This window comes from Carassius auratus, chromosome 14 (genome assembly GCF_003368295.1).
Source record: "Carassius auratus strain Wakin chromosome 14, ASM336829v1, whole genome shotgun sequence".
Taxonomy (NCBI): Eukaryota; Metazoa; Chordata; class Actinopteri; order Cypriniformes; family Cyprinidae; genus Carassius; species Carassius auratus.
The window spans coordinates 6,975,046-6,995,424 of NC_039256.1; the positions used below are offsets into that span (position 1 = coordinate 6,975,046).

At 38.8% G+C, this 20,379-nt stretch overlaps 1 protein-coding gene across 1 annotated transcript; it reads right to left on the minus strand.

Moving 5' to 3' along the window:
- Nucleotides 1–547: 547 nt before the first annotated feature.
- On the minus strand, nt 548–19,788 carry polr1a (RNA polymerase I subunit A). The gene is made up of 34 exons (XM_026279695.1): nt 19,712–19,788; nt 19,267–19,471; nt 18,340–18,489; nt 18,120–18,227; nt 17,925–18,010; nt 17,753–17,838; nt 17,016–17,096; nt 16,826–16,931; nt 16,571–16,733; nt 15,626–15,802; nt 15,390–15,512; nt 14,828–15,055; nt 13,736–13,990; nt 13,450–13,641; nt 12,751–12,900; nt 10,747–10,930; nt 10,577–10,659; nt 9,762–9,920; nt 9,582–9,680; nt 8,349–8,501; nt 8,158–8,240; nt 7,911–8,076; nt 7,532–7,753; nt 7,246–7,460; nt 5,939–6,106; nt 5,602–5,737; nt 4,806–4,966; nt 4,596–4,725; nt 3,292–3,396; nt 2,527–2,793; nt 1,347–1,547; nt 1,125–1,242; nt 879–1,043; nt 548–758 (listed from the first exon to the last, which is right to left on the minus strand). Exons 1-34 carry the CDS (start codon nt 19,786–19,788, stop codon nt 661–663), a joined length of 5,100 nt encoding a protein of 1,699 aa, XP_026135480.1. The 3' UTR covers nt 548–660.
- Between the last annotated feature and the right edge of the window lie 591 nt (nt 19,789–20,379).

The window sequence follows — 20,379 nt, forward strand, 5'->3', positions numbered from 1 at the left end:
ACTATAATAATCATAAGCGGCTTGATCGGCTCAACTTGACAAAGCGCTGAGAAATGTAACAAGCACCACGTGACCATAATGAAGCCTTATACTGTATATACTGGACTAATCATTATTTTGTTTTACTGGAAAACAACAGGGTAATTTCTTGCACAGGGTCCCGAACAGGTTTAAAAGTGGCTACATTTTTGCAGGGGTTGTTTTAAAGGATTTCCGGTAAACACTTTATTTTACCCATGCAATGAAATACATACGAATAGATGATAAAACAAGGAGCATTGAAATCCACTAATGAAAAAAACAATTATACTTGTATTACAACTAATAATTACACTGTTTGTGGGTTAATCTAGATTTAATACAAATGTGAATAAAACCATGAAGCTTTAACAAGTTCTAATTGTATTTAATATTTTATTTCAACTGTGAATGTACTGTATACAGAAATAACATTTTAAATTTTATTTAATTTTTGTGCTTTTGAAAATGGATACTTTTATTTTGCATTTTAATAATAATAAACAATAACGACAATCATACAATTACAAGAAGTCAAACGAAAAAAAAATATTTATTGATGTTATAGACAAGAAAATCAGCTGTTTGTAATTCTGTAATCCGTAGCAGGGAGCGAACCAAATCTCCAATCCCGGTCCTTTGCTATAACGGCTGTTTCAGATCGAAGAGGCCGGTTCCTCCTTTCACAACTTTTCCCACAACCAAGCAAGCTGAGGGCGAGCTGAGATTGTCATAAGAACCTAAAAAAAGAAGCATGCATGCATAATTATATACCAGAACATGACTTAACTATACTACTACTGTAATCTTTATCGACAATATGCATCATTATTAAATTAGGAAAGACTATTGTATTGTACCCAGCATCGTGGCTTGCTTTAAAAACTTGTAACTGGTCTCAAAGGTCATCTGTTGCAGCGGGGAGCTGTTGGATTGAATGCCAAATCTGTTTAGAGGCTTGTACACTCCCTCGAAACACATGTAGTCAGCCACTAGAGAGAGATGGCGTGGGTCCACCTCGATACCTGTGAACAGAGGAACCAGTCAGATCTCCGATGAAACACACATCTATATGAGTGTCAGACAGTCCTGTTCTGCTTTATTACCATAGACAGCAAACACATCTTTAATCTCCTTCTCAATGACTCTGAGGGCCACCTCTATACCGTACGTGTTGGCCATAGCATGAACCTCGTTGGAGTACAACCGGTTCAAGTCCAGGATCTAGTACAACAAAAACATTGCATCACATTTCATATTTGGACAGCTGTCATACTAGTGCCAATGTATTCATGTCCAATTGAATTTGAAGACTGTATTGGACTCACATCAGCGTGTCTGAACATCTCATGCATGTTGATGCCCTCTGTGTTGAGCATCATCTCTTTTTTGCCGTCCTTTGTGGTGACTTCATTTAACAAGCAGCGAGTGATACCCTTGGTCTCCATGATGATGGCGTTCTGAGCCTGCTTCACCACCACTGACGTGAGGTCAAAGTGCACTTTAGTGAGGGGTAGGACCAGGGTCAGCTGTCAAACACAAGCAGCAATGCATTATGAATATGAAATCACCAATATCATTGCTGTAACAACACTGATACTACTGCTTTGGTTCCATATGGCTACTAGTTTAAACAATATGGGGTTTCTATCTATTACATATTACACACATATACACTACCATTCAAAGGTTTGGGGCAGGTAAGATTTAAAAATGTTTTTCTAAGTAAAAATAAATAAATAAGCATTGATGTATGGTCTATTAGGATCGGACAATATTTGGCCGAGACACGACTATTTGAAAATCTGGAATCTGAGGGTGCAAGAAAATCTAAATACTGAGAAAAACGCCTTTAAAGTTCAAATTAATTTATTAGCAATGCATATTACTATATGCATTTACAAAATATCTTCATGGAATATGATCTTTACTTATCCTAATGATTTTTGGCATAAAAGACAAAATCAATCATTTTGACCCATGCAATGTATTTTTGGCTATTGCTACAAATATAGTACTGTTCCAGTGTCACAAATGACTTTACTTTATTCCTCTGATGACCGAGTTGTCAGTCATCACAGTATTACATCATCCTTCAGGAATCACTCTATTATGCTGATGTCTATCAATGTTGTAAACAGCTGTGCTGCTTCATATTTTTATGAAAACCAGTGATGCATTTTTTAATTTGATTAAATGTGCCTTTGTTAGAAAAAGATCTTACTGACGCCAAACTGTGGAATTATGATGGAATCCCGAAACTTATTTCACAATATTTAACTGAGTATAGTTACTAGTCAAATACTGGTAGATTCACGCATCTGACCAACATATTATTCTCTCTTTAACGGACACCATCATTTCTAGTAAAGGTATGGTAACACTTCATGGAATCAGAAATGGATATACAAGAATTTTTTAAGAGTATAGCATCAAAGTGTAAAAATAGTTTCAGTGCATCCCTCAAGAGCACGAAATGTGTGAATGAAGACATTGATTTGTGCAGACCTCACACCACAGCCCATTGTTGGTGTCATATTTGTAGTCCTCAATGGCGGCGCTCAACTGAAGCACAGCGCTGATCCTCATGGAGTCCTGCGAAGATCCCTTCAGCTCTTCAGATCTGTTGAGACTCTGGGTCTGGTCTGATGCTTGGCTTTCTCCAGAGCCTTCCTCAGAGTTCTCCTGAGTATCTGCCTCTTCCTGTCTGTCCTCAGCCACATCCTCCGGCTCCTCATCAACGGCCTCCTCTCCCTCCTCACTCTCATAGTCCACCTGAAGGGTCAGACCACACAGACAGGACTTTAAGTGGAAGTCAAAGTGCAATTTGTTGTATAGTTATTGTGGAATTTGGAAAAATTTTGATGAATAAATAAAATTTAATTAATTCATGTTTTAAATTGTGCATTTTTTGTGCAAGCCTGAAAGGAATTGTTTAAAACCCAAAACAGAATTTTAGAAAATAAAATAAAAGATTTCATAGGGCTCTATCTATTCCTGTTAAAAGTTTAATGAATTATGCAAAAGATTTGAATTAAATTGATCAAATCATGTTTTTATTCAAATTGAACTAAACCACTAAAGTGGAATGTGAATTTAGGAAAAATTGATTTGATAGGCCACCAAACACAATGCTGTTACCCAGAACAAGCAGAGCATATAGTGAAATGAAGCAGCAAGGTCCCGATAATGACACAGAAGCACATCTCCACTCAAAACCATTCTTCACAGTAAGACCATGATTATATTCAGAGATCGGGTGAATCCTGATACCTCCTCTTCTTGTTTTTCTTTTCTCCTGGAATCTGTGGCATCTGCATCACCTTCATTCGCCTCATCGTCCACAATCCTGTTTTCTGCATCCTCCTCGCCATCATCCTGTGAAGAAGTCAAGAAAGCTGTGCTTGTTACTAGGGCTGGGCGATATATATAAAAAAATGATATCTCGATATTGTCCAAATTTTTACGATATTCGATATATATCTCGATATGTTTGCATTTGCATTTAAATAATAAAAAAAAAAGAAATGATTTTCTTTTATCCATAAAAAACAAAAAAACAATTTAGATTAAACAGCTTAAGCAGTTAAAAAATCTAGACCAAGAGATCACTTACTGCTTTTTATTAAATGAATACATGTAGGCCTATATGTAACTGAAGCAGTGCAAATTAAGTACAGAAAGTGCATTCTGTCAACTTTTTAGTGGATGCAATTCACAATTTATACTATGCAACTGGGATAAGTATTTTATTTTAATTTTTTTAACAAGTTTTTAAGCTAAGAACACAAGTCTGTCAACTGTCTGCGGTTTTAAGAGAAAGCTCTGTGGCATGAAACTATGTTCCTTCTGACATTAAAAACCCTCTTAGATGGGGAGCTAGTTGCTGAAGCACATAGTTATTTCTTATATATAAATATATATAAATGAATACCAAAGACTTCTGCATTCTCTCTGTCTATATTATGGAAACTGGTAAACATATCAGTGAAATTCCCCAATAGTAATTCCAATTGGCCATAGTCTATATTTCTCTATTCAAACATCAGCGGTCGAGTAAGTGCATTTATTTTGCGATCACAAATGCAAACAATACAGTTGAGATCTCATGACAGAACACAGACCGGCTGAACGACGCTTTCATTAGATCGCTCAATTCCAGTTTGTTAGTGTTTTCAGATTATCGTCGGCGGCTCTTCCGCAATGAGGAGTGAGCATGTGCGCATGGTTGCCAGATTGCTTAAAATAAGCAAACACCGGGCAGAAAATGTATCCTTGTAACAGTGGAGCTCTGATTCGGAGATTTAAACTCTTGTTATCTGGCAACCGCTATCATTAAGCTCTCGTAGTAGAGGAGCGAAGAGCAGTTACAGGTTCATTTTTCGGACATTCGGCGTGTTCTTTTGGGAAAGTATGCTTGAATTTGAAATATTCAATATTCCCGATATATTAAAATTTTACATCGTCATCAAAATTATTCTGATACTATCGCTAATATTCGATATATCGCCCAGGCCTACTTGTTACACATTTATGGTGTGGCAACGGCACATCCGCGTCTTGTAGTGACTGCTTACCTCTTTGTCCGCGGCGCCGCTAGCATCTCGATCATTGTCACTGACCGTGGCTTTGCGTGTATCAACCACATTGACAGCCGCCAGTTTAGCGCTCAGCTTCTTAACGGCCTCCAGCAGCATGCGAAAGAACCTGTAATGTACAAACAGGTCTGTGAGATACTGAGGAAAGCCTCTGTGGGTGGTGAAGCGGCTGAATGGCTTTAGGCGTACTTCTGCTCCATGAAATGCAGAATCTCATCAGGGGTGAGGAGCTTGTCTTGCTGGTATCGCTCGGGGGGCAGGAAGTGGAAAGTGAGTGTGAAAACCCGTGACTTCTGGCTCCGTTTCTCGACCAAGCGGAAGGTTTCGATCACATCCACTTTGTGAAGCACCTGTCCTCGGAAATATCAAGAGCACATGGGAGTTTATACACTTATAATGACTGCAATGACCTTTATCATTCTTTTCCAAACTTGTATGACATCCTTTTGACTGTAAAACAAACAGATGTTTTGGCGTATATCCATATTTCCACATGAGGAAAGTAAATGGGAAATGTGTGGAAATCTCCTGTATTAAATTAAGAGTTTTCTGTCCTTTTACTGAAATTCTGATTACACCAACATTTAATACTATAGAAAGTTCAATACAGAAGACACAGTGAAAAATGATCCATTTGAATCAAGCAAGTCTTCTGAGGACAACACGTTTGCTTTATATGATTTAATTAAAGCTTTTATTTACATATGCTTACCTTCTGTGTGAGAACCAATGAGGTTTGACAACTCTATTCTTCTGGATTACTCTTTATGTACGTTTAGTTTTGGTTGCATGGACTTGGAATAGAGAGACTAAAAACCTCATTGTTTTTTTTTCAACCTAATCTTTATGAGGAAATAATGGCTATTTTCATTTTTAGGTTAACTAGTCCTTTAGTTCCCATATTTGAGCACAGGACCATGAACCAGATTTGAGATTGCTAGTGGAGAGGAAAATAACACAGCACGCTGAAACAAGCTGTGCTCACCTCTGACAAACACACACGCGTTATCTTCTTCCGCAGCGTCTTCACACGTTTCAAGGCTTTCTTGTTCATCCGGACAGGAATGCTCATCATAGGGGTTTTGATGTTAGAGCTCGCAACCATCAGTATTTCTCTTAATCTGCAGAAGAGGGTTTCACATTGAAAGGTTTTTTTGTAGGTGAATACCAGTAACACAAAAACTATACTTTAAGTCTGCATGCAACTGTGTCAAAGTAGTTTAGATTAACATTGAAACTTTTCAAATAAAGGAAAGCGTATTAGTTTTTGATCTGGTGCATGGACAGAGGATCATGAGTACTGACTGCTGAATGAACCTGACCTTGGTATACCCAGGGTGACATTCATCTCCCCTCTGCCGGCGAAGTGGAAGGTGTTGAGGGTCATCTGTGTGGACGGCTCGCCGATGCTCTGAGCGGCCAGCAGACCCACGGCCTCTCCAGGGTCACACAGAGACCGCTGCCACTTCAGCTGCAGGAGATGCCTCAATCTGTCAGCACACACAGAGGGAACTGAACACACTGAAGTGGCTCTCAACCAGGGGAAGAAGAATTCAACTTATTCAAAACAAGACTAAATGAGCATTAAAATAAGCTAAAACACATTAACATCTCTAATTAATATCTCATTTAAATTAACCTCCTTAACAACCCCTCCCTTTTTTTTCAGAAAAAGAACCAAGGTTCCCACAAACTGGATATCTGATGTAACCTAATAAAAAAAAAAAAAAAAAAAAAAAAAAAAAAATTATATATATATATATATATATATATATATATATATATATATATATATATATATATATATATATATATATATATATATATATATATATATATATTTCTTAATTATTATTCATTAAATCATGAATGGCTCAAAAATCATGTAAAATTATTTCTTCAGAAGAGTGGGATCCCTGAAGAACATTCAGCTCTTAACATTTCTGAAACCTATTTTTAATTTAAATAATTTAAGTTGCTTGAGAATACTCCCAGTTTCTGTAAAAGAAAAATTTTTTTTATAGCATGTGAGACCCTGAACCACAAAAGCATTCATAAGGGTCAACTAAAAAAAAAAATAATAATAATAAAATTAATCTGAAACCATCAAAAATAAGCTTTCCGTTGATGTAAGGTTTGTTCGAATAGACAGGACAATATTTGGCTATTTGAACTATTTTGAACTTTATATCAACTATTTGTAAATCTGGAATCTGAGGGTGCCAAAAAAATCAAAATACTGAGAAAATCTCCTTAAAGTTGTCCAAATGAAGTTCTTAGCAATGCATATTACTAATTACAAATTTAGTTTTGATATATATACAGTAGGGAATTTACAAAATATCTTCATGAAACTTGATCTTTACTTAATATCCTAATGATTTTTGGCATAAAAGAAAAATCTATAATTTTGTCCCATACAGTCTATTTTTGGATATTGCTACAAATATCCCAGCGACTTCAGACTCCAGGGTCACATATGTACGATAGGAAACCTATGAGTCTACATTAAATATTATCGTGGACAATGGAGATCAATTTTACTTTGACATGATATTTCCAAATTTACATTCTACAAGTGGCGCTTTAATCCAGATATGTAAATGAATAGTCAACCGAGAGGTCTTACCTATCTGTGTCAATGCTTTCTGAGGAGGTCTGAAACTCCTGCTTGACACTGAACCGATCCAGATACGACTCAACAATGGAGTCGAACGTCTCAGACACTGAACCGAAGCAGATGTCCGGCCGGTAAAGAGCCAGACACGGGTCTGGACAATGAGACGTCTTCTTTAAATACTTCCTACGGCCAGACTCATCCAGAGCTCTCCAATTCTCCAAGAGCTAAACACACAAAACTCACTGTCATGTAGGTAATGAAGGCACAAGGAGACCCATCTACAATGCTTCAGTACCTGTAGAGTGGCTGGCTCTCTCCCATTGGCCAGCGTCTGGGTTTCTACTTGACACTTCAGCTTGCTCAGTTTCTTCTGTGAGTAGAGCAGGAAGGCACCGTCTCGCGGTGAAACACACTCATGTTTGGATTTCCATTTCTTGATAGCCCTAAAGTGACTAAATGTTGCCCCTGAGTCCATTTTAGCCAGAACTTCATCCAAACACTTTGACTTTCGGATCACCTAGAGAATGGTGCATTATATAAAATGTTAAATGTCTTCTTCCACCAGCGCACTGTTGAACAGACATGTCTATGTAATCTTGTAATTCTGCTGAAATGCAAAGAGAGATTTCCCAACAAAAATAACACCAATCATGATCAGTAGTCACAATTATCACCTCGTAGTTGTCTTCGATGAAAGGGAACTGCTGCGGCTGAAGGAACTGGGTCTTGGGGATGTCCAGGCCGTCCTCTCCGTAAAGAAACTGGACCACACTTCCATCGCTGTCTCGCACAGTCAGATCGTATTGGACCACGAGACCCTCGAGATGCTTGATCACACACCTGGAGCACCCAATGACAGTATGTGTCACTACACAGTGAACCTGAACACTACAATCAGCTTTCAGTCAGAGCCAGATCTACCTCTGCAAATAACCAGAGCGACTGGTTTTGACTGCAGTGTCCACAAGACCTTCACGACCAGCCATACAATGGAAAAAGAACTCCTGAAACAAAGAAATAAAATAAAAAAAAAGAGTTTAAATGAATAGTTCTCCTTAAAATAAGATTGAGACTTTGTGAAATGAATCAAGAGCAGTTCAGTCTGAACGTACAGGAGGTTTGATCCCCGTCAAGAATCTGCCGGTCACGAATCCTCCGGATCGCGGCTGAGGTTCATAGGGCTGAAAGCAGGGCAGGGACTTCCCAGAAGGCATCAGAGGCGGCCGGCGGCCCTCCAGCTCAATCTGACCCAATAAACAGGAGATCTGCACAGACACAGGAAGATCACAGCTGAATAACATGCCATGCTAACATCTGGGTTGACCACTGTCATCACTGATCAACTGTAGACCATTAACAATCACATGGCTTAAATGTACAGTAGTGATGGGAGAAAAAAAAAAGTGACGACTGCTGGTCAAATGTAGAAAACTGATCCAAGATCAGGTAAAATTATATGATCAATATCAAAACTGTCTCAATATTATCATGGTCGCATGACAATATGAAACAATAGGTCATCCAGGCAAAATAAAAGTCAGTATTCACGGTTTATTTATTGCACAACAGCCACCAGTTACAGCAGATGATTACAGCATTGGACTAGATTTGAACTGAGATGTGTTTTTGAAGCAGGTTTTCACTGAAGCTGGAGTTTTCCTTCAGAATAAAAGCATGAAAGTGCAGAATGAATTGCTGACAGCTGGTGGGTTAAATGCAGCCCAAATTCAAAACATCTCTCAAGTGAAGAAATGAACAAATAAGTATTAGAATTTCCCTACTGTAGTGTAAAGCGTAAATAATATACCTATAAATATTCATTTTCAATTATTGTACAGTGCGATTGTTGTGCAATACATGGCTACTATTGTCACTGTTGTTATTATATTCTAATTTCTTTTGCTTCCTAAAACATCAGTGTGAATGTAATTTAGACCGAGACGATATATCACACATAAAAAGAGGGTCGCGTCCCGTTTTTCTGACTTGAGTTAAGGACACCGGTTGGAGCTCTTAATTTTGAACTCTCAAAGTGCATTAGATCGAATAATATTACTTTAAAACGTACTTTTTTTTTAATCCCAATTTTTCAATTGTCTTTTTTTTTGTGCAGTGCTCAAATTGTATTAAAAATCATCAACTTCTGAAGATTGACAATCACATTCCTGATTTTCCATTCCCGAGTTTAGGACCACTTAAAATATGAGTTAAAACTTTCGTTTTACAATTTAAGACTTATTTAAGACCTATTTTAAGAGGTGGAGGAACTCTGTAAAAGTAGTAGTAATAGTAATAAAAGAGCTGCTACATTGAGCTGCTGAATGCAGATAAAGGGCAAAGGTCACCTGCATAGTGTTGACAGTGGAGCCCTTGGCTCCTGACTGCACCATCAGCTGGAGGTTGTTTTCGGGGAAGGAGCGGTGGAGACCCAGCGGCATGCACACCTGATAACAACAGATCACAAGTGATGAAACCCGTCGAGACACAAGCTCTGCATTTCCAAGATGTCCTGTTTAGACGAGCACCTTGTTGATGTTGTTGTTCACTTGATTGACTTCCTCTTTAAACTTCAGGTCCACCATGTTGAAATCTCTCTGGTCTGTGTTCAGATGTGCGTCTTGCCAGCGTTCTCTGGCTTCGGTGTCTCCAGCATCTGCAGGCAGGTTAAACGCAGCCTGGAGAGCCTGTGTTAAAGCAAGAAAGTGTAGGAACATGACCTCTGCTTGAAGACAAGACAAGCACAATACTGAACGAACACAAGCAAATGAAGGGGAGAGACAACAGACATCCCGAGGACAAAAGATCCACACACTCTTCACAGACAGAGAGAATGGGAGTACGTCACTGTAAGATTACAGACAACATTATGCTTCAAAATTAATAATAAAAAGTCTATCATACTATCTTTGGATAATTTCTCAATAAATATCCAATAAGCAACAGAGAAACTGACTTAAGTGAGCTTACAGACCTTACATTACAAAGGAAGTGAATACTTGTATTGCTCCTACTGCAGTTAAAATACATTTTCTAATCAATAAAAAAAAACTTTAGTTTTCCAAGTCAAAAATGAACATTAATACCCAATATGTGGATTAAATTAAAAAAAAAAAAAAAAAAAAAAAATGATATTACTTTCACTAAACCAAGTAATTTCTCTTAATGAGACATCTCTTCATTTATTTTCTAGTGTGTGTATATAATCATGTTATAGCTAATAAACTTTTCTGATAATTCGTCATCTGAAGCTTGACCTGATCATATTTCTGAGAGGTGTTTTTACGATATGTTTTGTTTCTTCAAAAGGTGCTGTGTAACAGGTCAATCTCAGTGAGGTTACCTTGGAGCCACACGTGACTGACTTTTGGATAATTTTCCTTCTCTGTTTGTTGGCTCCATCTTTCACTAGAATGTCTTCCACACCTGTCAGAAACAGAAAAAACTTTAATAAAAAGCACCACTGTACGTGAAGTGTTCATCCAGACGAGCAGGTGTGGAGCGTGATCTTACCCAGCGTGAAGCCGCGGTACAGCTGCAGGTAAGCAGTGAAGAGTCGTGCCAGACAGCTGAGCAGTTTACCGCTGGTCTGTCCTCCGTAGAGCTCGTAGCAGCAGTGCACCAAACCGTACGCCGAGCTGCCATAGTGAGCCTTATCCAGGACCCCCAGCAAGAGCTCTCCCTGACGAATCACCACCTGAAGCACACAGCACAGTCTCCCATCTTACAGCCTCGTCTATGCATCCTCACGAGTCGAATCATGTGTCACATCATACAGTGATGAGTCAATAAACTGATCATTATGATGTCAAACAAAATCCATTTTCCACAGTCTCCTAAATATCCAAATCACAGATTTAAGGAAAAAGTCATTTTCTCGCAGCTTTAAACTACTGGACACAACTCTGAGCAGCTGTAATCATTGTTGTGTTCGAGCTTTAATATAATCTCTAATATACATCGGCTATCATGTCATACAATTATTTTCATGACAATTAACCAATTCCCCCTCATTTTGATTACTCCAAGACAAAAACAAAGAAACATAACTCATTACTGCAACTGGAAGCATTTACCATTTAATCATAGTATCTGAACTGCTGACTAGTGTTGCTTTCGTCAACGAAAACTTTGACTAAATTTCGTCGTCAATGAACCTTTATCACGTGACGAAAACAAGACGAGACGTAAATGCTGGTCACGTGACAATGACTATAATTAAATGTATAATGCACTATTGTTGATGAATTAAAACAAGACTAAATGTGGTTTACAAAATAAAAACTATGCTAAAATATCTCTTCATTTTCGTTGAGCAAAACGAATTGTTATAACGTTATTTAGTCTCGTTTAGTCACATTATTATCATTATTTTGCAGTATTTCTGTGTCCTGTGTCTCACTTCAAGGGCTGCATCAGGTCAATTATAGATGTATTCTTTTTCTGGTTTTGTCTATACTACTAGGAATATATTATATTGACTGGATTAAATAGAATTGCATTACTAAAGAGAGACTAAAATACAATTTTCATTGACTGAAACTAGACGAAAGTAGTCATAGATAATTCTGACTAAAATAAGACTTTTTTTTAGTCTAGTCAAGTTCCAGTCAACTAAAAGTATGAACGTGACTAAAACTAATAAAAACTAAAATGACAGCTTCACACAAAGACTAGACTACAACTCAATTTAAAACAGGCCTCCAAAAACAACACAACTGCTGACTACAATAAAGATCATTGCGTTAATAATGAAATGAGAAACACTATTAAGAATGAGAATTCTCAGTGTGCTAACTGTCATAAAAACACAAAGCCTAAAATAGGCTCTTACACCAAACAGATTTTATTACCATATTTTTCGGACTATAAGTCGCAGCTGAGTATAAGTCGCATCTGTCCAAAAATAAGTCATGACGAGGAAAAAAAACATATATAAGTTGCACTGGACTATAAGTCGCATTTATTCAGAACCAAGATAAAACATTACCGTGTCCAGCCATCAGAGGGCGCTCTGTTTATTAGGGGTAGACTACAGGAGCACTGAGCAGCATAGAGCGCCCTCTCGTGGCTGGAGACGGTAATGCTTTATATTGGTTTATTTATTTTGGTTCATTTCTCTCGGTTCATGTCAAATTAATTTTGATAAGTCGCACCTGACTATAAGTCGCAGGACCAGCCAAACTATGAAAAAAACGCGACTTATAGTCCGGAAAATACGGTACATGCGTGAGCTACTACTGTGACAGAGCCGACTATTATTTTTCTTTCAAACTTTGTAAAAACTGAAGCGGAGTGTGTTCTCGTGTTAATTTTATCATCCTGTGTTAAATATCCTATTTTGTTTTTAGCATATTTAGTTTGATTTGGTCATAATTAGTGTTTATTAATTTTCTTGCCTTTGTCTAGTCTTAGTCCTGGAAAAAGTTAAAAAGACTTTTCACGACAGTTTAATTTGAAAGAAATGAGCAGTAGTGTGCTGCAACAGCAGTGTTATAGACAGTACTCCTTAGTTACCTGAGATTCACACATAGTTTCGGGCCTGTACCCTGGAAAAGCTCTGGGAGGTTCCTTCACCCAGGCTTTACTGGGAATCTTTGCTTTTCCCATCAGGTTTAAAGGGATGCTGTTTTCTGGGATGACATTCAGCAGAAGGGTCGACACCACCTTGAAGAGACAGCAGAAACACTGGATTTATACAAGTCCAAATCTGACCCTGGACTACAAAACCTTAAGTCTTCAGTTTTTCAAAACTGAGATGTATACATCATATGAAAGCCGACTAAATAAGCTTTCCATTGATGTTTCGTTTGTTAGGAGGACAATATTTGACCGAGACACAACTATTTGAAAATCTGGAATCTGAGGGTGCAAAAACAGATCACCTTTGTTTAAAGTTGTTCAAATGAAGTTCTTAGCAATGCATATTACTAATGAAAAATAAAGTTTTAATATATTTACAGTAAGAAATGCACAAAATATCTTCGTGGAACTTAATATCCTAATGATTTTTGGCATAAAAGAAAATTTTATATTTTGACCCATCCATTGTATATTTGGCTATTCCTACAAATATACCCCAGTGACTTAAGACTGCTATTGTGCTCCAGGGTCACATATATCATTTTTTTTTGTTTTTTGGAAAGTATCTGTAAGAGTGGTGACTTAATGACACCTAATACGCATGAAAACGAATCACAGCGTCATGAGAAGTACCTGCTTCCCTGTCCAGAGAGGAACAGGTTTCAGGAGCGCGGGAGGCAGCAGCTTCACTCTGCCCATCTTATCCGTCAGGCCTCTGTAGACCAGCGCTGTGTACTGATCCCGTGTGAAGAAACACCCACGGATCGTCATGCTGGCGCCAGACACCATGTGGTCCTGAATCAGGCCGGCCAATGGCTTCCCATCCTACAGAAGGTGCAGAGACCAGAGATGAGACGTTTATCAAAAACGGCAGACAATTCAGATTGAAGTCGTTTCAATTCTCTAGATGAAGACTCACTTTAGGCACCAAGTACTGCTGGTCTGTGCTCACTAGTGTGTAGGCCTCGGCTCTGCCCAGCTCACTCTGAGGGAAGTGAGCGTTCATCTCGTCACCGTCGAAGTCAGCGTTGTAGGCCTTACAGTTAGCGTAGTGTAGTCGGAGCACCTTCTCCCCGGGCAGGATGCGAGCACAGTGGGCCTGGATCGAGGGTCTGTGGAGAGTGGGCTGACGGTTTAACAGCAGCACATCCCCATTCTTGATGTGCCGGTTTACCTAGGAGAGAGAAACAAATGTCAAAGGACTGGATCAACAAATAATACAAAATGTTAATGTTGACTTTGCATGGAGTTTGTGTCTTATATTTCTGCATAATGAAAATCTTTGGCTATAGATAATCAATATCACACAAACAGTGAGCAGTTTCCCCACATATCAGCATGCTTTCAAATGTTAGTATTGTGTGTTTAGATGCAAATAGTGTGCATATTGTGTTTTTCACTAATAAAAAGAGTTGCAAGTGAAGCCACAGCAGGATTGTAGTCAATCTTCAAGCAACACACATCATCTCATCTTAAACAAATCAATCATTCAGCAATCGGTTGCTTTGTTCCTGAATTAATCAGTTTGAACAATTGGATGAATAAACTCAATGCCACCTACTGACAGGATGGTTTCAGTTTCAGATTTAAGGTATAATTTAATTAAATATCACTTTTTGCATCATTGACACACTGTTTTCCTAAAGAATGTTGTTCAGTTGCTTTGACGCAATGTATTTGGTTTAAAGCGCTATATAAATATAGGTGACTTGACTAGACTTAATCTTTTAATATTATTTTTTAACACTTAACTCTCATAGCACTGTCATTGAACTGTGAAAACATTTAAATGCTGCTTTATTTGCAGCTTAGGTATCACTCATTTTATCCGTGACAGACTAGTTTCCGTTTATTCTGAATGAGTTTTGACTGAATGTCAGAAACACTGATCACACATCTATTAAGGTCCTGTTTCACAGTGAGAGTTTATCTGTTATTTTACAGTGTGACCCATGCACCTGATATAATATTACTCCAAATCTATTCAGATAGCAGTGTGTGTTTGACTCACAATCTTCATGGGTATCCTGTGTTGGCCGGTGCTGGGGGTCAGGAGCTGTTTGGCCACCGCTTCTCTCTGGGTCAGGTTGGTGCTGCTGAGGATGGTTCGGGACCCGTCTTCATTAATGACCATGGAGGCTCCAGGGTGGACGTTGGGTCCATTCAGCACGGCCTGCCGGAGCTCCTTCACGTTCCAGGGGGTCACCGGCTGGGGGTACGTCAACTTGGTAGCAAAGACCTAGACGTACCATATCAAACGACTTTCAAAACCCCAAAAGCTTTCGTACAGCAGCTGCTAAACTGGATATTTAACAAATGAATGCTACTTTCATGCCTCTTGTATGACTCTGAACAATAATAATTTATGCATTTAGCAGATGCTTTTATCCAAAGCGACTTACTGTGCATTCAGTGCAATGCAACAATTTTTTACCTAATGTGTTCCCTGGGAATCGAACCCACAACCTTTTGCGCTGCTAATGTAATGCTCTACCACTGAGCCACACAAAAAAAAGTACAATCACCCATTGTGGGTATATTTCGCAATTAAAAAGTCAAATCCAATGTCTTACCATTGGTATTCCGATCTCATTGGTTCCGATGTACATATCAGGACAGATGACCGAGCGTGCAGCGTAATCCACACGCTTTCCCATCATGTGCTTCCTGAACAAACCCTCTTTCTTCTCCAAGAGCTGAGAAACACATTCAAGAGAGACAAAGGCTTTACAAAAGATGTTATAGGAGTTCCCATGTTTGTTAGTGCACGATGGGTCCTGGGCTTGAGCTCTGTCACACACACACTGACCTGACGGACGCCGGGGAACTTCTCCGTCATCAGTTTGTCCATGTCGCTGTCAAACACGATGTTGACGTGACTCTGCAGGTGGATCCACATGTTATAGAGCTTGTCTGTGAGAGTCAGGCCTTGGATGCCCGTTAAGAAGCTCTGATCGATCTGACTGATCTCCGTGGATTCGCTGGACTGAAGAAAGCACAGGTCATCAACACACATGGCACTTCTCATCAGAAAAGAGCTGCACACAGTTGGATTGTTTTCTGATTTAACTAACATGCACATACAGCAGCTGAAATTAAATCAACAAAACAATACTTCTACCAAATTTACTGAAAATGATTAATGTAAATGAACAATGTACTTCCTCAAATTCACATGATTTTCCCGCTAAACACAGAAACATTCAATAACATGAGGAAACAACATCTTTTGCACCGTCTACAACATGTGGAAACAAAGTCAAACTGTCTTAGTTTTTATAAATTGGTTTGTGTTGACTCTTTTTGTCATTTTGCTACCAAAGTTATTGACAGAGAAAATAATTTTTTACTATCATTTACTGAATTTAAGAAATCATCATTTAGTCCCAAATGACGTAGCCCCGCCCCCTACTCAGTAACAGCTCATTTTGGGAACATTTGCAATTCTGTTGTTACCCATACTTTCTTTTCTGTTTATATTTTAATTTGCTCTATATTTAATTCAAATCTGTGCCAAATTAATAGAGTGCAACCATTCTATAAAACAGCATTTAAAACAGCATATTTAGTTTGTTAGTTTCACAAACAAGATCTGAAGGTAAAGCACTTGACCCTCATTTTGAAATGAGCTTTCTAGTCCTAAACTACTACATACATAAAGAAAGATTCATGCAACACGCTGAATCACTCTGTGACAACAAAACAGTTAGCATACTAGTGTATTTAGTGTATTGTAGACATCAGTTCTCCGCACCTGCTCCATCTCTGTCTGTGTGTCTTCAGTAGCGCTGGTCTTCTCAGCAGCGATCAGTGCCAGCAGTTTCTGGATCATGAAATTATCCTTTAACACGGCCTGCAGGTTCACAGTCTGTCCGTTGGTGAACATCTGGTCTCCCAAACGGTTAACAGGTCTGTACCTATAAAACACACAAACACAAATCACAGTCAAAAATGTGATGTCCGACAGGTTGTGGTGTCCAGGACATTGCACACACAGCGATCAAATTACCTGCATGGAGGAACCACAAGCATCTCCAAAAAGAAAACTTCAGGACTGAAGCCTTTCTCTGAATTGTTCATGTCAAACCCTGCGAACAGATGCTTCAGGAAGAAACCTAGAGAAGACACATTCAAGAAACCGTTCAGTTTGCATTACGACTCCTAGAAAGAAAGTGGGAATTACACTCAACCGGTCTGACCTTCTTTCTCCCAGAGTTTGGTGACGTGTTCTCGCGCCAGACTCGGAGTCAAGAATCCACGTTTGGTAATCAGGGAATCATCTGGAAGCAAACACAAATACTGTATACTCACAAACCAGATACAGGATTACATTAATAGGGAATCTTACTTTCATAGACTACATACATTTGAAATATTTTTTAATTATTCAGAAATTTATATAATATCGTCACTGACTGCATTCATTTAGAAAACGTTATTTTCAAAATAATGGCAAAATATTCTATCCAGTATAATAGAGTTTGCTCTACTGTTATGAAATTCTTTTTTCATGCATTATTATTACATTCAAGTCCTTGTCAGAATTTAACGATATAGCATTATTTTCTGCGCTATATTCAGTTCATCACATGCACAAGTGTTCTTGAAGAGATAGCATGCCTTGCATCGATGCACCCCCAACACACTGATACAGTAATGGTGGTTTTACTAAACAGCAGAGTACAGTCTTATTTAAATGAGCATGCTCTCCCGCTGTCTATTGCTTGTTTGAGTGATGTGCTCATGCATTGGGTGAAGTCAAAGGGAAATAAAGCGGTGAAGACAAACAGTTGTGCATAATGAAAATATCTGCACTGATTTCATTCAGTCATGTGAAGCAATCACTAAACATTTGGCCACACTGTCTGTGTAAGTGATGGAATCCTAATGTTTTGATATCTGACTACAAAAGCATACGCATGACATGTAAACGTACCGTCCTTCTCTGTGCTTGCTGCGGATGATCCATGTGTGACGATGAGTTTGCTGTTGTGTTCTCTGCGCACAGTCACTCTGCTGGCTCTGAAACACACACACACACATCCTCACTGCAGAACGCATGTTTGATTCACTTAACAATGAGAGGAGACCCAAGAAGTTGAGCTCACCTGCAATTCGGACATTTCCTCGGGCCCATGTATACCCTCCAGAAACTGTTGATGAGACTGGACTTTTTCTCACAGATATGTTTGATCTGAAATCAAAGTTAATGTATAAAATGCAACTAGAAAGATTCTATGATACTACTAAAGGAAAAGGTGTGTAAAAGACGAAACAGAGAGATGTGTGGGTTTCAGACTCACCGGGGCAGTGTGCTGGTTGTCCTCATTGGCTTTCAGAATGGGTGTGATGAACGCCTCCAGAGCTTCCTGGATTTCTATTCCAGACGGCTGAGCATTGACCTCCACGAACTGAAAGAGAGGACCACAACAACACAATATAGAAGCCCTTCAGTCCAATGAAAGATGCTGCAGCTTCTCTCTACAAGATACCTTGCTTTAAGCTTAATGACAAGCTCCTGACCTGATTGAGAACGTTCTCAAGCTCGTACACCTCCTTCATCGCACCCACGTCCAGGAGCTTCAGCTGGCCCAGCAGCAAATGAACAGCCGTTCTGGGACACTTCAACATGTGGCATCCCAGACATGAACCCCGGATGAGCAAATACAATTTCTGTAAAGACATTGACGTTAGGGGTTACACAATATATATGTAAGTATGTGTGTGTGTGTGTGTGTGTGTGTGAATATATACAGTGGTGGCCAAAATGACTAGTACACTAGTATTTTCACCAGTGTGTCAGTAGGAAATATAAGTTTACATTTCCAAACATTCATTTGGCCAGGGATTGTAATAATCCAGAGATTGCAGCACCTCGCAACAGCCAGTGCTACACACAGAGATCTGATCATCATCAGTCTGTCTGGAGTAACATGAAGAAACAGATGAAACTGAGACAGACTCAATCCAGAAGAACTGTGACAGTGTCACCAAGATACTTCAAGAAACCTGCAAAGCTCCCTGAAAAACAATGCATAAGTGCACCGAGGGCAAACGCAGCTTTAAACACATAGGGTTGTCACACCAAATGTGGATTTCAGTTAGTTAATACAAGTTAATTGATAAAGAAGATCTATTTTTGACAGCATCCTTATTTTACAGCATTTTTACACAAGTGCTTAAACTTTTAACAGTAATGTAGCTTTGCAGGTAGGTCTCTTGAAGCATCTTGGAGACATTGCCACAGTTCTTCTGGATTCAGTCTGTCTCAGTTCGTTCTGTTTCTTCATGTCAATAGATATATATATATATATATATATACATATATGCATGCATTCCTACCAAAACAAAAGAAACTATAAAGACAGACTCCATAAACCCCAGATAAACCCACATCATAACTGCATGAGACCTGAAAAGGAGGACATGCAACTGCATATTGACACTTACATCGAAAAACATAGGGTTGTAGACGGGAAGGGGCAGATCTACGTGACCGAAGTGTCCAGGACAGCTGGTGAAGTCCTGCATGCAGGTGGAGCAGATCTCCTTGTTATCAGCAGGACCCAGAGCCAGGTCATACAGCCCGTTAGCCGCAGCATTGCCCACATTATCCAGCAGCTGGGAGTTAGTGATGCTTTTCACACTCAGCTTCCTATGACACGGATAACACGGGGAAGATGTCAGAAGGTCTACAAAACTATGTTTGCATTTCACTGCTAACAACTTACCCGCTTTTAGTATGACAGCATATGGGCCATGTTGTCACAAAGTTCAGCGTAAGTTAAATAAACTGTATGTTTTTAATAGACATTAACCATGGGTGTCTTTACAGTGATACTCAACTGAGCTCCGGCTAGTTCTTTAGCTGTGTTGGGTGTGAGTGCATTATTACCTTATTTCATCGGCGGAGAACAAGCCAAACGACATGCCCTCTAATCGCCTCCATGGTGTTTCTTTTGAAAACAGCATTTCCCTAAAATAAAATACATAAATTAGAAACGAAAACTCTCTGTATTCCCCACGTGCGTCATGTGAAGATGTAACACGTGGGAACGTGTACTGAGCGATCGGACGAAACCAAATAACAAGCACAGGTACATTAGACTGGAATATGTTAAAAAGCGAGAGAAGTAACGTTAGAGACATTGAGATTTGAAACAATATCAGATGATAATTATAAGCTAGTATAATACCCTGAAAATTAATATTCTGCAGGTCATTATGAAGAAAGTTTTATTTTATATTGTGTTTTGAGATGGTATATCCCGACCGTAGAAAACGAATGAATGGTAGAATGGAAATCTAAATTGAGTAAAATAAATTAGAATAAAATAGTTATTCTTATTGAATTCTTCAATTTAGTATTTTAATTCAATAAGCTATTAAACTTTGTGTGTCGTTATCTAGACATAAATGATTGCCAAGACAATGATAAAAATGTAATATGTTGACGGTTTGGTCACATGATATTTGTGACCTTTCTCAGCGCTAAACAGGATGGACCAATCACAGCCGGCTGTGGTGGTTCCGATAAGATTTCTGCTGTCCGAGCCGCCAGGC

What these genes read in the sequence shown, in the direction of transcription:
- polr1a (XM_026279695.1), bottom strand. Translation starts at nt 19,788, where the DNA reads ATGCTGTTTTCAAAAGAAACACCATGGAGGCGATTAGAGGGCATGTCG. An exon ending in CTCTCTGGACAGGGAAGCAG is followed by an intron (nt 12,901 to 13,449) that starts GTACTTCTCATG and finishes TGTCTCTTCAAG; the next exon opens with GTGGTGTCGACCCTTCTGCT. An exon ending in GAGAGCCAGCCACTCTACAG is followed by an intron (nt 7,461 to 7,531) that starts GTACTGAAGCAT and finishes TTGTGTGTTTAG; the next exon opens with CTCTTGGAGAATTGGAGAGC.